This window comes from Chanodichthys erythropterus, chromosome 24 (genome assembly GCF_024489055.1).
Source record: "Chanodichthys erythropterus isolate Z2021 chromosome 24, ASM2448905v1, whole genome shotgun sequence".
In the NCBI taxonomy this organism is placed as follows: Eukaryota; Metazoa; Chordata; class Actinopteri; order Cypriniformes; family Xenocyprididae; genus Chanodichthys; species Chanodichthys erythropterus.
In genome coordinates this window covers 9,036,928-9,054,529 of record NC_090244.1, presented here as the reverse complement: position 1 = coordinate 9,054,529, position 17,602 = coordinate 9,036,928, and the positions used below count along the sequence as shown (strand labels likewise).

At 34.9% G+C, this 17,602-nt stretch overlaps 1 protein-coding gene across 3 annotated transcripts; it reads right to left on the bottom strand.

Moving 5' to 3' along the window:
* Positions 1-344: 344 nt before the first annotated feature.
* On the bottom strand, positions 345-9,765 carry ehf (ets homologous factor). Of its 3 annotated transcripts, none has more exons than XM_067379734.1 (9): positions 9,637-9,765; positions 6,200-6,308; positions 4,672-4,929; positions 3,581-3,637; positions 3,360-3,419; positions 3,144-3,212; positions 1,486-1,515; positions 1,101-1,296; positions 345-1,009 (listed from the first exon to the last, which is right to left on the bottom strand). In XM_067379734.1, exons 2-9 carry the CDS (start codon positions 6,297-6,299, stop codon positions 910-912), a joined length of 870 nt encoding a protein of 289 aa, XP_067235835.1. In that variant the 5' UTR covers positions 6,300-6,308; positions 9,637-9,765; the 3' UTR covers positions 345-909. The 3 variants fall into 3 exon arrangements, with proteins under 3 accessions (XP_067235835.1, XP_067235836.1, XP_067235837.1); XM_067379735.1 differs by having other exon boundaries at positions 3,360-3,416; XM_067379736.1 differs by lacking the exon at positions 4,672-4,929.
* Positions 9,766-17,602: the final 7,837 nt, after the last annotated feature.

Below are 17,602 nucleotides of genomic sequence, written 5' to 3'. Positions count from 1 at the left end.
TAAAATATTTTAATTTGTGTTCCGAAGATTAACAAAGGTCTTAAGGGTGTGGAACGGCATGAGGGTAAGTAATAAATGACAGAATTTTCATTTTTGGGTGAAATAACCCTTTAAGCCAGCCATGTAGTCATTTTTAATCAATAGTTGAGTTAAATAGAACTACCCAGCAGGTTGGTCAAACATTTAACCCAGCTGCTGGGTTAAAACAATCACTGGGTTTGTCCATATTGTGATGTTAATGAATGTTTCCCCCACAAATAAATAAAAAATTACTCAGTTAAAGGTCCTGTGTTCACCCCAAGAGAGAGAGAGAGAGAGAAGAAGAAGCTTCATTCAGTGTTTAAAAAATATTTTTATTAGCATTTTTATAACTTTAATTGTAAAATACACAGTCTATATACAAGCATTAATAAAAACTTGACTGTCTTTTGTGGTTCATGATGTATATTGACAGCCATATCAATAAAGACCACAAACTGCGATTGCTAGTGCTTTTTTACATTTTAGTCCTTCATTTCAACTCCTCTGCTGTTTTACCAGGGTAAAAGTCTACTCTTAAGAGTAGATTCTACTTGCATCAAGACAAATTAAGCCATTTAAAAGCCAAACTGCAGTCGTCTTTGGGAGATTTCTCATTTTCAAAAGCCAGTTAAATAACTTTTCACAGTATATATATATATATATATATATATATATATATATACAAAAAATTGTATGCTTCAAATTCAAATTCATATAAAAAATGGTACATTTTTAATGTAAACAAAGTTTTAAAGAGCATCTAAAAATAAAACAACAAAGTGACAGACGAGTACACAACTATTATAAAACACAACAGCATAGTCCCATCACTTAATAATGTCATAAATAAAAGTTTCACTTGGAAGCTACATGTGAAGACAAAGTCCTTCACTTGTCAGACTCTCTCCAGCCTCGAGCGTTTCGGCCGAACTTATAGACAAGTCTACGTCCATCCACCCGCTCCAGGATCTCTCGTTTATAATAATATCTTTGGAGGTGAAAACATAGGAACATGTGAGAAGCTCAGAATACTGATCAGAATCCTTTAAAAAGTTGCAAAACTCCAGGGAAGATGTTACCTCATTGCTCGACTGAGTTTCTCGTAGGTCATACTGCTGTTATTTTTCTTCTTGCCCCAAAGCTGAGCCACAGCTTCCGACTTAAGGAAGCGGAAAACCCCCTCAGAGCGATCCTCCCATTTGATTAGGCCAGGGTTACGCTCGGGGTTCAGGAGAATGTCTCGGATGAACTCCCACAGGTGCGTCCCACGAGGGTCTGTTGAAATATGAGATTGTGTGAACGTAGTGAGATGAGAAACCAAAGGAATCTAAAGCAGTTTCAAGACTTTTGGCAAGTGCTGCTGTCAGGTTCTTCAAAGACAACTGCCGGGTGAAGCTCAGGACAAATTAACAGAAAAAAAAAAACCCTTTAGGGAAGTAAGATATTAAAAACCTGTCAACTTACTGTGTCTTTTGACTTGGGACCGTTTGGTATCTGAAATGAGAAAATTGAAATGAAACCATATTTATTAAAGGGACAGCTCACATTTATTTTTGGATCATGGAACATTTTGTGAATAATAACTTCAGTTTTGGCTTTCGAAGACTACATATCATATATGATCTGTGCCCGAAAGCTTTAAAAAAATGCTGCCTTTGGAGGATGATTACAAGGTAGGAAGGCATCAAGGCATGTAACTTCACTTCCTGTCAACTGAAATACCTAAATCTGATCGATTTTCGAAAGCAGCATAGATGTATCCTTTGCTACCTTTGATATCCCACAATCATGTGCTTTCCATTCGGGTGCGGTTGGTGTTCAGTTTGTGTGTAAATGTATATATTTGACCAACTTTTTCCACTTATCTTATCATTTCTAGCAAGAAATTAGTACTGTAGTACTTAAATATTTGCTTAGTTATCACTAAAAGTCTCTATTATATTATTACGGTGCCTTAGAAGTCTGTCCGAAATTAGTTTTGTGAGGTACCTTCATGGGCAAACGCTGCCTGCAAAGTTGCAAAGCGAGGCAACAAGTCAGGTGCCTAAGCTTTCAGACGCCATTGACAGAATTTTCCGGCTTTCCTTTTTTTCAATCTTATATGGTAGGGGGCGCTATTATGCATCTTCTCAAAGAGTACAGAATCTCCAGATCAAAACACATGCAAAGAAGAAGCAGATGCAAAAACAAGCAATAAAAGCATTGCTTATGCCCCCTGTGATTTTCATTTTTATTTTCGTTTAAAATGTAGCTATTTTATGAAACTTAGCTACATTCAAGAAGCTTCATGAAGCGTTACGAATCTTTTGTTTCGAAACAAGGGTTCGAAGCGTGTATCAAACTGCCAAAGTCATGTGAACTATTTACATTTCGAAACACTTATGACGTAACGAAGCCCCGTTTACTGAAATCCCATGACTTTGGTGCTCCGAACCACTGATTCGTAAACCTTCAAAGCTTCATGAAGCAGTGTTTTGAAATCGGCAATCACTAGATATTGTTGAATAAAGTCTTTTTTTTTTTTTTTGGCACACAAAAAGTATTCTTGACGCTTAACATTAAGTTTGAACCACTGTAGTCACATGAACTGTTTTAAATATGTCTTTAGTAGCTTTCTGGGCATTGAAAGTGTTAATTATCTTGCTGGCAATGCCAGCTGAGCCATCAGATTTTATCAAAAATATCTTAATTTGTGTTTCGAAGATGAACGAAGGTCTTACACGTGTGGAACGATATGAGGATGAGTAATTAATGACATAATTTTTATTTTGGGGTGAACTAACCCTATAAGGGTACTTTGATGACCTGTCCAGTTATTATTCATTCCAATCAATGTCATTGTAACTATGAATATTTGTCAATAAAAATATTTATTTGTAAGCGAGTTAAAATTTGGCAGACGCTTCTATAAAAAGCAACTTCTAAAAATAAAAAATGATCTGATAATGCATTAACTGGGAATTGAACCCATAACCTTGTTGATACACTAAATAGGTTTTATTGCAGCAGGATTATTTAACAACAAATATAAGCATTAACATTATACCATGATACTGGCATAGAGAGGAAGCAATACTGTTTTTAGGATTAGCTTTAGTACAATTCAAATTAAGATCATTCACCTGGACTTGAGGGAGCCGGTGAGGCCAGTATGGTGTTGGGCTGGAATGAGCTTTTGATATCAAACAGTTCTGAGGAAAGAGGAAATATGACACAATAATGTCAAACCTTCAGGTTAATATGTGCATAGGTAAATAAATAAAAGCACACACATGATCTTGTTTTCAAAGGAAAAACATAAATCACAAAATAATATGTTAAATCGATTTCACAGGTACCTGAAGTGCTGTAAAAGCTTGGTTCTTCCTTGAAGGCTAGGCCTGAACATGGGAAATCTGCTGAGGAAATGAATGTACATGGTTACAAAATGGTGACATACGAAAAGTCTATAATTCTCTGAAGAATTCTCTGTTTTTAGCAAAAGATATGACTCAGTGTTAAAAGTCACTGGAATCTTTATGCTAAAAGGATTAAAAAAGCTTTGTGTGTGGTTACTCACCATCTATTTCTGTTTTAATGTCTGCTGGGATAAACATATCTGTTTGACCATACTGACCTGTGAGACATTAAGAAAAAAGAAAATGAGTGCGTCTCAAAAACAGACTGCATGTTTTGAAATGACTATCATCAAATTTCAAAGTCATTCCCGCATCATGTTGTCTTAAACCAGTTTAACTTGCTGGTATTGTTCTCACATGTCACCTCTGCACATTTTTCGGGATTTTATTAGGTTCAGAAATACACTGTTATGGAAGCCGTATAAAAATGATAGCACTGACTGTTTATGCACCTCTGGGTCTTGTTAGCAGCAGCCCTCTAGATTCATTATAGCACAGTACATAGAAATGTACAATCCATTTCACATATTTGTTTCTCTAAAAACATGGGAATATCTAAGTGTGAATTTTCCCATGAAAATGACAGCACAATTCCCATTTACTATACCATAATGAATCCAAGAGGGACAAATGCTCAATGAATGGACTTTCCAAGCTCATGCTTGTGAGAGTTCACTATAACAAACAATCATTTTTCCACGAAAGAATGCTTCTAGAGATTAAAACTGGCATCTCCAAACGGCAAGTTCTGACAAGGATACTTGCTACCAATTGCATCACTTCATTTGAAAAGTATAAAACACACCGTCATACTACTTTTGTAGAAGCAACTCGATGGACATGTTCCTGTACTACCATTCTTTTTAAAATTACTTTTTGGCCTTTCTGCCTTTATTTTAATAGGGAAACAACTGGATAGGAGAGAGGAGAATGGGATCAGAAATGGACCACAAGTTGGGACTCGGGTCATCCGAAGCACTGTTGCACCCACAAGGCTATGGATCATCAACCTTTATCTATCTTTAAACAACATTCCTATAGCAAACAGTCGGAAGCTAAACCCCAAGACTCCTAACCATAACAAACTCTCAAGTCAGAGGGAATCAAAGAGAAACTACTGACTGACAAGATGTCCCAACCCAAAGTCAACCCTTAAACCCAACTGTAACAATCAGATATCTGTTTGATAACACTGTTGGTCTAGGAACAACAACATTGTTGATCCAGGAACATGTTCTACATGACATCTTACCGTTCCACTTGAGGTCAGTCAGGCTCTGGAAAAGTATAGAACCTACGGATCCGGCCGCCCGGGTGAAGTCTTGGAAGCTCATGTTGCACAGTTGCCTCCCGTCAAGGTCAAAGTTCTGGAAAGGAATGCTGGTGGCATCAATTTGGTGCATGTCCAGCGTCTGTTGGAGCCATTCCCACACCTGGTACTTGGTCCAGTTCTGTGGGTGAAGATCCTGAGACCAGAGCCGGCTTGTGTAACTGGATGTTACCATTGAAACTGGGGATGCAAGTTGAAGTAGAAGAATTTCAAAAGGGTTTAGCAAATGTCTCTAATGAAACATGGTTTATGCTGGTTGGTGTTGATTTCTTGCTGTTCAAGTGGATCAATACAGCCACACATGACCATTTTAGTGAAGTTGGTTGACCAAGAGAAAGACTTTTCAGACATCCCACCCTGCAAAAACTCATTTCTGTGAAGTGTCACAACCCCCCCCCCCCCCCCCCAACACCATAATAAAATGATGTAGTTGAGTGTGACGAAATAAGAGGTGATGGTCTCCAACAAAATCCAAACTCAAGTGGTCATAGAAGATGCATTTGAAATGCGAGAAAATACCAGGTTGTAATGATAATGCTTCATGGTTAACCACTTGTGATGCGTTCACCAAAAACATCTTAATACCAAGTGGAAACAAGCTTTCTTTTTCTCTCGCTTGCTCAATTTCTGGGATATTGTATAATTTGCGGGCATCAGGGAGCCACTATCAATATGCAGGAGACTTCTGAGAGAGGTGGGATGTCTGCTTTCTGGTTTATCTAGAGGGCACCAGATAAAACTAATAACTGGACCAGAATGAAGTGAAACGGGTCTATGCTGGTTAGGACCTGTTCAAGCTGGAGGACCAGCACAATCATGGTGTTTCCAGCTGAGTTTGATGGTAAAGCTGGCTGAAGAAGGTTGACTAAGGAAGTCTTGCTGGTTTAGCTAGAGCAGAGGTCTTCAACACTTCTCCTGGAGACCCACTGTCCTTCAATGTTTATTTCCAACCTGCTTCCACACACCTACCTATGATTTTCAAGCAATCCTGAAGACACTGATTAACTGGTTCAGGTCTGTTTGATTAGGGTTGGAGCCAAACTCTGCAGGATAATAGGTCTTCAGGAGTTGGGTTGAAGATTTCAGCGTCACATGTGAGGGCACCAGATCCAAAACAGCTAAACTAGTCTTTTCAGCAGTGGTGAAACTACTATGTATTGAAGAAGATTCAGTTCCACATTGTAAAATGCGTAAATAAAAGTACTACACATGGTTTCTAGATAAGTATGAATTACTTTCACTATCTGTATCATGGTCCCCTGTGCATGCAACTGATAACCTAGTAACTCCAGTAGTGACTGCTAGAGTAAATGATTAACCTGCCAGAAAGATTAGCGATAAACGAAACCAACAACCTAAGATCTGGAATTACACTGGATGGCAGAATAATCATAAGTGCATCTTCGTAGACTCCTTAGTTAATGGTGTTTCAGATGAGAAAGAAATTTACCATCAGCACAGTTGTAGTGGGCCGTCCAGGAAGCAGGTAGCTGGTTGTCGACACTCACAGTAGCTGGGATACTCATTACACCGCTGGCCTGAAGGACCATGATCCAGTGCTGTTGAATACAGGATATGGAAAAGAAACATTATTTGTTGCCACACAACCAGAGATGTTCTGCAGCTTTCATAGCATAGTCTATTTCATAGTCTATCTTAGCATCAGACATAAAGTTGATGCCTTATAGCTTGTTCCTCGTTGGAGTCAACCCAACTGATTTTAGCCCAAAGCCTGCCACCATTAAAACTCCCTACAGCGCATTTTTGTAATAGTAAACATACACAATTCATCAAAATGGACATGTAATTGAAGTATAGACGTTATACCAGTTTCCAGGTGTGATCAGTAAAGGATAACAAAGGTCTTGTATGTTCAGAGGGGTAAAGGGAGGGGGAGAAAGTTGCGTAGGTGTCCTTCGTGCCACATTCAACCACACATGCAGATACATTTGCACAGGAATGTGTTAGTGTCTAACTGCTTTGCATACATAAAGGTCCACCTGTCCTTCAGTTAAACAGTTAGATCAATAGCGCAGTCATACCTTGTATAATATGAACTTGTGTCAGCGCTATACAAAGCACTTTTTAAAATGTGAATGCATTTGTGTTGTAAGTTACAGGTTAGCTGAAAACTACTGCACAAGTATCATTTTGTTTGATTTTGAATGAAAAATGAAAATGAAAAACACGAGCATGATCTTATCCCGATCAATAATCCTGAAATGTTGATTGTCCTTTGAGCTTTATAAAATACTATTCTGATATGATCATTCAAAGTTTTAAGGCATTATGGTGATGATACATTGGGGCAACTTTTTAAGCAATGTTGCCAGGCAATTTTGCCGATTGATACTGCTTGAGCACTTTCCCATTGAGAATGGGCAACAAATTTCGATCTGAATTATCCAGATAGAAATTTATTACCCCTTCTCAATGGGAAAGTGTCCAAGCAATATTGCTCAAAATGTTGCCCCATGTATCGTCAAATAGGTAGGCCACTTAATTATGCAGCTTCCTATGATACCTCATAAGTTCATAAAAAAAAAATCAAGGATGGTTAATGGCGCAAGAGAAATGTTAATTATAAATACACTTTTAAAATACAAATACAATAGTATTTTATGAAATATGTTACGTTTTTTAATGCTTTTATAGTTTATTGCACTGTTAGCTTAGCGATATGCTAATCTAAAACTCAAAAGAAAACAGCTTTAAGTCCCTTAAGAAGTGATATTTTTGTAGTGCACTGACTTTCCATTTATGTAGCTGCTCCATGGCATTGCTTCATGACCCGTTGGATTTAACTTTATTTGTGGCCTCAAATAAGAAAAAATAAGATATTTTATTTTCACTACAAGTGTTCTTCCTGCAAAAAATCACATTGAATGAATTAACATAATCTACGCTCAACTATCACGTGAGCTTCACTGATTGTAAACCCATTAGTAGACGAATCAGGACACTACTCGTTTGCATAAAGAGAAACTTTTGTTGCATTGCTTGACATGCCTGAATCATATCATCAAAGTCAACTTCCGCTCAAGTTGTTACATCCGGTCGTTTTGGCGCTTTGAGTCGCTTTTAGTGTGAACGTCCCCTTAGAAAGCCACCTAGAGGTTTTAGAACAGATAATGGTCATATCATACAGATATTCTTTTTGTGACTGTCAAAAATATAAAAAATCTGATTCAGCAGGGCAACAGTGGCAATAACTGTAACTGAGACAGCATTATGTACATGGAGCTTATTGACATTCCTGGGAAGGCTTGTAAACCAGTTTAGTTTGATATCTTAGTCAAATGGAAAATTTTCGTCTACATTAGTGTATGATGATGTACGTGAACAACCTTACCCGTGTTATCTGCTCTGCTAACAAACTATTGAAATCTGACCTATATTTGTCTTTTTATAGATCCTAGATCATCATATAAAAGTGGCAGAAGCTATGCTAACAATAGATAATGTTCACACCTAGAGCAAATAAAGGATATTGGAAACTTGGCATTTGTATTGTCCTAAAAACGTTTTAATTTTCCTCCCAGATTAAATTTAAATTAAATGATTGTATTTTTACTGTAAGTTGCTTATACTTAAAAAGTAATTACTAATATGTATGAATTAAGTTTAACATAGCAATATGAATCTACTTTTTTTTTTTTTCAAAACAAAGGATCATTCATAAATCAAATTACTAATGAACTGCTCTTTGTCTCTTTTAACTGGAAAATCAGGTTGCCAGATTCTTTCCACTATTATGAAACTAATCTGATGTATTCCATCCTAAACCGATGTGTTACTATGGTGATGTCTACAGTAATGTATGAGGAAAAGAAATCTATAAACACATCTTTTAGTGTTTATGACATTCCATTCAGTAACTGACCCAATGAGCTGGGCTACAGCCAGAAATATTTCCTTCACCTATCATTCATAGAGCAATAGGGGCCATTTACACTCGATTTGGATGTTTAGTAAACAGCATGCGAAAGGGTATCCAAGTTTGTTTGGACACTTTCACACTTAAAAATGTATGAATGTCAATGCATTACATAAAAACAATCAAACCGAATGGCATCTTCAACAAATTATGATTTTCATTAAAGTAATTTCACCTTTTAAAGCAATTTTAGCAAACTTTTCTTCAACTGTTCCCAATTTAGTGGATGCATAAAGTCAGTTCCACTACATTAGTTTTGACCTCAAAGTGTCAACAGCATATCATTATTATTATTATTATTATTATTTTTTTTTTTGGTATCATTTAAAACCTAAATAATACTTTTCATTAAAAAGATAGTTTACCAAAAAATAGATAAAATGTGGGTAAACAAACAGTTTCTGGTCCCCATTGACTTCCCCATTTTATATACTACGGAAGTCAGTGGAGCCCATCAACTGTTTGGTTACCCATATTCTTCCAAATATTCTTCTTTTGTGTTCAGCAGAAGAAAGAAATTCATGCAGGTTTGGAACAACTTGAGGGTGAGTAAATGACAGAATTTTCATTTTCATGGATGAACTACCTCTTCAAATGTTTGACTTGAAAAGGTCACTTTTGCTTCCTTTTTTAAAAACAATTACTTCTAATCGTTTAGGTTAATCCCATTATTCCCATCAAACAGTTCTTGATTTTGAACCTGTTTAACTTGCATTTTGAAATTTGAGAATGCTGCATGTATGCGAGTTAAAGTATAACATGTTTAAGCAAATGCTGCTTTATTGCTGCCCAGAGTAAAAGCAAGACAAAAGGGCACAAAATTGTTTTTATACAACTATTGAATGTCACTTGTCAAACTTAACTGTTTTGCATCATCACTGAAGTGCATCAGTAAATGAAACCTGTCCTGCAGAGAATCAAAGAGAATTAAAGTGTGAAATATTGCTCACCAGAGATGTTGAATGTGATCCAGATGGACTGCTGCTGGTTGAAAGTTAAATATTTATTTCTTTTCTCTTTAAAGTGTTCAGCGTCTGTACTGGAGAGAAGATTTCAGTTAATGGAGTGACTGCGTTGTGTACCTGTGACATAAGTTTAGGCCTGCCAAACTTCTGTGACAGAGTGTGACCTCGTTCACCAATGAGGATTTTTATTCCGTCTGCTTCCTGCTCCTTTGATTGGCTTTCATGGCAGGTATTACTGGGTATTTGCATACCGTAAAAAGGTACTGTTGTAAGTCACTTTCACTATGAACACACTATCAGTCTCTCTCTCTCTCTCGCCCCCACACTCACCCACATGCTTCAGCAATCTTGCCAGTAATTAATCTATTGATGTTTAACAAGAACTGAACTATCCAGTTTTTACATTATTTTCTTGTTTTGAGTCGTAGGCTATAAGACTAAAATTATATTTTGACATTATTTTCATGGCAGTTAAGCATATTATCATGCCAAAGATTTCTTTAGAATCATCATACTATAAATTAAATGCACTAAAACTTAATTGTTTTTGGCATTACTGTAATGAGAATGATTTTTTTTTTACACAGTACAGTAAAAAAAAAAAAAAAGTAGTGGTCTTAAAAAAAAGTTTCATTTTCTTTATCTTTATGTTATGAAACATGATGCACATTTAGCTACAGACAGCTTCAATCACACACACACACACACACACACACACACACACACACACACACACACACACACACACACACACACACACACACACACACACACACACACACACACACACACACGTTTGGGATCTGTAAGATTTTTAATGTTTTTAAAAGAAGTTTCGTCTGCTCACCAAGGCTTAATTTATTTAATTAAAAATACAATAAAAACAGTAATATTGTGAAATAACTTATTATATAATTTAAAATAACTGTTTTCTATTTTAATATATTTTACAAAGTAATTTATTCTCGTGTTGGCAAAGCTGAATTTTCAGCATCGTTACTCCAGTCTTCATGATCCTTCAGAAATCATTCTAATATGCTGATTTGCTGCTCAATAAACATTTATGATTATTTTCAATGTTGAAAACATTTGTGTTTTTTTTTTTTCAGGATTCCTTGATGAATAGAAAGTACAAAAGAACAGCATTTATCTGAAATACAAAGCTTCTGTAGCATTATACACTACCGTTCAAAAGTTTGGGGTCAGTAAGAATTTGTATTTAAATTTTTTTGAAAAGAAATTAAAGAAATGAATACTTTTATTCAGCAAGGATGCATTAAATCAATCAAAAGTGGCAGTAAAGACATTTATAATGTTACAAAAGATTAGATTTCAGATAAACACTGCTCTTTTGAACTTTCTATTCATCAAATAATCCTGAAAAAAAATATTGTACACAAATATTTTGTACAATTGTACACATTAAATGTTTCTTGAGCAGCAGATCAGCATATTAGAATGATTTCTGAAGGATCATGTGACACTGAAGACTGGAGTAACGATGCTGAAAATTCAGCTTTGCCAACACAAGAATAAATTACATTTTCAAATATTTTCAAATAGAAAACAGTTATTTTAAATTGTAATAATATTTCACAATATTACTGTTTTTACTGTATTTTTAATTAAGTAAATGCACCCTTGGTGAGCAGACGAAACTTCTTTTAAAACATTAAAAATCTTACCGATCCCAAACTTTTGAGCGATAGTGTATGTATATATATATATATATATATATATACACACACACACACATACACTCGCTGGCCACTTTATTAGGTTCACCTATTCAACTACTCATTAACATAAATATCTAATCAGCCAATCACATGGCAGTAAATCAATGCATTCAAGCCTCGTTCAGATTATCAGTCCGAATCTGATTTTTGTGCATATCCGATTGGAATCCAGTCATATTTAGCAAGTGTGAACAGCAATAATAATAATAATAAAAAAAACTAACTAAAATTCACATGAAGTGATTTTAGAGCAACATTCATATGTGGATTGACACATGTCAGACATTGGTATAGGAAACATGCTGAAAGTTGCTACAAAAACAAGGTTGTGCCTCCTCTTTCTGCCGCTGCTTCCGAAGATGTAGTAGTCCAGTGAGGTGCCTACATATTAGGGCTGGACGATTATGGTCTTAAATCAAAACCTTGATTAATTGAACATTTTACCTCGATTACGATTAATGAACAATTATTTATTTATTTATTTTTTTTCCCTCATAGTTCAAGGTTTGTACTGTAAATATGACTATTAAAGGTGGGATATTTTTTCCTATTGAAAGAGTGATCTGACACAGCTCACTTTCAGCAGTTATTTTATCTATGGTTTGTAACATTTCTTACAGATTTCTGCTCGTTGTAGCTAAATCAGATAAAGATAAATTAGTACAGTAGGCTACCAGTATGAGTGATTGCGTGTATGAATTAATCATAGCCTACGTCTCTCTTTTAATTGTGAAGCTGTGGGTTGTAAATAGTTCCTTCAAAAGTAGAAAAATAATCTATAATAACTTTTGAGTTTCTAAGCTACTTTTGTCATAAATCACTGGACAGCGCTGACAACTAGTTTCTGTGTTCCTCTCAGTGCGCGCGATCTTCACGCATTGCGCAGCTACTGTTTGTATGAGTGTTTGTGCCACAAAGCAGCTGTGCGAGCGCATTAGCTCGATATAATAATACACATCCGATCATCTTATCGCTTGAATGTCCAAAGCATAAAACATACAACTGACAAAGTTTAGTGAAGACGCAAGTCTAACCGCTCGCTCGCCATCACTACACTCAAAAAAATGATTCTAGCTGCTTGTTCAGTTTATTTAAATAAAATAAGCTGAACCAACACAAATCTTTAGTTTTTTACTTAATTGGCATTCGCACTGAATTGTATTATGTTAAATGAAATTAAATTTGCAAAATGTTAGGTCAACCTAAACCATTTGTGTTGGGACTACATGAATCATTTATGTTGCATTGATTGAACCTGGGCAGTGGATTTCTAGTTCCCAGCATGCTTTGCATAGGGAAAGATTGGGACAGTAAATGTTGAACTTAAGTGCTGTTTAATGTGTTTTTTAGTAAAGGGAAATACCTTTTAAAGTTTGAAGTTCAGTTATATTTGACATTTAAAAGAGTTTATGTTATGTCGATTTTTTGAGGTTACCATTATGCTGAAGTGTAGACCTTGTGGTTAGGCTCTAGGTGGCTATGTAAAACAAATTTATATTGTTTTCAACGAGCATTAACTGTGCTCAAGCCAGTAATGAGAAGTTCTTTATCTGATCATTACTTGCATGCTATAAATGTTACTTAGCATATGAATAAGTGTTATTTTAGTTTAGTTTTTATAGAAATATAAATAAATTAGTTTGAGGGCCAGCACAAAATTTACACAGTCTACATATGGTCATCAGCTTTTCCCCTCTCAATGGTAATGAAACATGTATGTCTGTGTACAACAGCTACTCAAAACCTAAGCACAAGCGCACATCTTCACCATGATGGTAACAAAAAACAAACAAAAAAAAAAGCACTGGTTGGATCAACAAGAATGAATTATGTTCAGGAAACATACACAGAATACGTCAAATGAAACTGGTGTGATCTCATTCAATTAGGATGAATTTCACTCATTAGTACAATTAACCTAGCTTAAGTTCAAATAAATCAGTTCAACTGTGTGGAAATAGGTGTCATAATTGAATTAAGTTAGACCAACAAGTTATTTTTTTGAGTGTAGCTATGTGTTGAACCGGCCGGTTGAACCTCCGTGTTTTGCTTTTTTGCCACTGACTGGACGGACGGAGTCATGTGGCTACAAACGCTGTACTATGTTTTTAAGTCGGAAGTATTAACTGTATTAAAAAACCGAAATAACCGACATGGGAAAATTACGTCGGTTAGAGGTTCTGAATTTCGGTTATGATTACTTTTCGATTAATCGTCCAGCCCTACTACATATTTTTATATTTCAAATAAGACAACATATGTATTGCAAACCCCTCCACATTGCTGCTGTTGTTCTTGTTTTTGGCGTATGTTTAACAACGCAATGTCATTGCCATAGAAACCAATGCAAATATTCTGGAAAACGAAATCGAATCTGAACACTTGCGATACACACTGCGGACAGTCAATAATTTAGATCAGATTCCAAATTGGATACACAAATAATCAGATCTGACAGTGTGAACATAGCTTTAGGCATGTAGACATGGTCAAGACAATCTGCTGAAGTTCAAACTGAGCATCAGAATGGGGAAGATAGATGATTTAAGTGACTTTGAATGTGGCATGGTTGTTGGTACCAGACGGGCTGGTCTGAGTCTTTCAGAAACTGCTGATCCACTTGGACTTTCATGCACAATACCATAGGGTTTACAGAGAATGGTCCGAAAAAGAGAAACTATCCAGTGAGCGGCAGTTCTGTGAGCAAAACAGCCTATTTGAGTATTGCTGCTGACCATGTCCGTCCCTTTATGCCCATAGTCTTCTGATGGCTACTTCCAGCAGGATAACACATCATGTCTCAAAGCTCAAATCATCTCAAACTGGTTTCTTGAACATGACAATGAGTTCACTATACTGAAACTGACTCACCAGTCACCAGATCTCAATCCAGTAGAGCACCTTTGGGATGTGGTCGAACAGGAGATTCACATCATGGATGTGCAGCTGACAAATCTGATGATATCATGTCAATATAGACAAAAATCTCTGAAGAATGTTACCAGTACCTTGTTGAATCTGTGCCATGAAGATTTAAGGCAGTTCTGAAGGCAAATAGTGGTCCAACCTGCTACTAGCAATGTGTACCTAATAAATTGGCCGGTGATTTTATAATATATTAGTGCTGTCCAAAAAAAAAAAAAAAAAAAATTATATATATATATATATATATATATATATATATATATATATATATATATATATATATATACTTTTATTTCTATTAAAAACATATTTTAAAAAACTAGATACAATTAAATTACAATTAATTTTAAAGTTAAACACAGGGGAAAGAAGGACAACATCAATGAATAATTAATCTCAAAATAGTAAAAAATCTAAATACTATTGAGAATCTTCTATAAGACCCATCATTAACTTCTTACACCTAGACAACCTGTTAGCATAAGACAAAACAACCTCCTCACATTGCAAACACCACTGTCTAACAAAACATGATCAAAAACAAGCCGCATGCTTCATGATCGCAGTTCCATATGATCGAGTTGAACATGCTGATTCCTTGATCTGAGGTCTGAACGTTCACTGACATACACAGAAACAGCAGGCCGTGAGCGCTCAGGTTAGCGGGTAGCTTTATGCCTTTGATTAAAGAGACTCTGAAGCTTTAAGACATATAATGGGTAAATCACAGAGGAACTCTTCTTCACTCTGACTCAACCATATGTGCTGGATATTATGTACATCTGTGGCCTCACACACTTCAGCAGTTGCAACATCTGCACACCAGCTCTGACAAAGCAAAGCACGAGAAGATGTGCGGTCACAGTTTGAGACATATAGCTAACAAACATGTTTGCATTGTGTGGAGTATTGAGATGCTTTTATGAACGGAAAAGCTTTGAATAAACTAAATATGAATTTAATAGGATTAGGGCTGGGCGATATATCGAATGCTTTTGTCACGCACATTTCGTCATTTAGCGGTAATCAGGGAACCGGCTTTACTGACGAAATGCGCGTGACAAAAGCATTCGATATATCGCCCAGCCCTAAATAGGATATGAACTGGGGCTGGGTAAAAGAAATCGATTTTTCGATTAATCGTTTTTTAAAATGTGGTCGATTCAAAATCGATTCTCAAAGGCCACGAATCCATTTTTTTTCCCATATTTATTTTCGCAAACATTGAACGTAAGATTAACGTTAATCTAATTACGAGTCTTCTCCACTAGATGTCACCCTCTTATTTGCCTTGCGCGATGTCACCAAAGAGTGAGAGGCAAACCTGTCATTCATTCATTCAGTGCTTAAATGGCGGTTTCAGGTGCTTTGTCAACGTTGATGCCACCTTCACATAAAATTGAATAGAGAATCGAAAATCTAATCGATTTGAGAGCTTATGAATCGAAATTGAATCGATCTGGAACATGTAAATCGATACCCAGCCCTAATATGAACAGTGTTATTTATTTTAGTATCATTTATATTCTATTATTGTCTTTATTAGATTTAATTTTAATATTTTTAGTTTTGATTTTAATTTAGTTTTTAGAAATTTTGTAGTGCTTATCTTGTTATTTTAACATAAGATGTTATTTCAACATAATAAGTCGTTATTTCGAAATAATATCTCGTTATTTCGAAATAATATCTCGTTATTTCGACATAAGTCGTTATTTCGACATAAGTCGTTATTACGACGTAAGCCATTATTTCAACATAATATCTCGTTATTTCAACATATCTCGTTATTTCGACATAAGTCGTTATTACGACATAAGCCGTTATTTCAACATATCTCGTTATTTCGACATAAGTCGTTATTACGACGTAAGCCATTATTTCAACATAATATCTCGTTATTTCAACATATCTCGTTATTTCGACATAAGTCGTTATTACGACATAAGCCGTTATTTCAACATAATATCTCGTTATTTCGACATAAGTCGTTATTATGTCATAAGCCGTTATTTCAACATATCTCATATCAACATATCTTGTTATTTCGACATAAGTCGTTATTATGTCATAAGCCGTTATTTCAACATATCTCATATCAACATATCTTGTTATTTCGACATAAGTCGTTATTTCAACATAATATCTTGTTATTTCAACATAATAAGATGTTATTTCAACATAATATCTCGTTATTTCAACATATCTCGTTATTTCGACATAAGTCGTTATTACGACATAAGCCGTTATTTTAACATAATATCTCATTATAGCAACATAATATCTTGTTATTTCAACATAATATCTCATTATTTCAACATATCTCGTTATTTCGACATAAGTCATTATTATGACATAAGCCGTTATTTCAACATAATATCTCGTTATTTCAACATATCTCGTTATTTCGACATAAGTCATTATTACGACATAAGCCGTTATTTTAACATAATATCTCATTATAGCAACATAATATCTTGTTATTTCGACATAAGCCATTATTTCAACATAATATCTCGTTATTTCAACATATCTCGTTATTTCGACATAAGTCGTTATTACGACATAAGCCGTTATTTCAACATAATATCTCGTTATTTCGACATAAGTCGTTATTATGTCATAAGCCGTTATTTCAACATATCTCATATCAACATATCTTGTTATTTCGACATAAGTCGTTATTTCAACATAATATCTTGTTATTTCAACATAATAAGATGTTATTTCAACATAATATCTCGTTATTTCAACATATCTCGTTATTTCGACATAAGTCGTTATTACGACATAAGCCGTTATTTTAACATAATATCTCATTATAGCAACATAATATCTTGTTATTTCAACATAATATCTCATTATTTCAACATATCTCGTTATTTCGACATAAGTCATTATTATGACATAAGCCGTTATTTCAACATAATATCTCGTTATTTCAACATATCTCGTTATTTCAACATAAGTCATTATTACGACATAAGCCGTTATTTTATCATAATATCTCATTATAGCAACATAATATCTTGTTATTTCGACATAAGCCATTATTTCAACATAATATCTCGTTATTTCAACATAATATCTTGTTATTTTGACATGTCGCTATTTTGACATAATTTCTCATTATTTCATCATAAGTCGTTATTTCAAGATATTAAGTCATTATTTCAACAACTCGTTATTATATATCAAGTTTAATAAATTTACTTAAAAGTAAATTTAATATTTTAATATAAAAATATAAATATGAAATAACTAAATATATTATGTTGAAATGATGA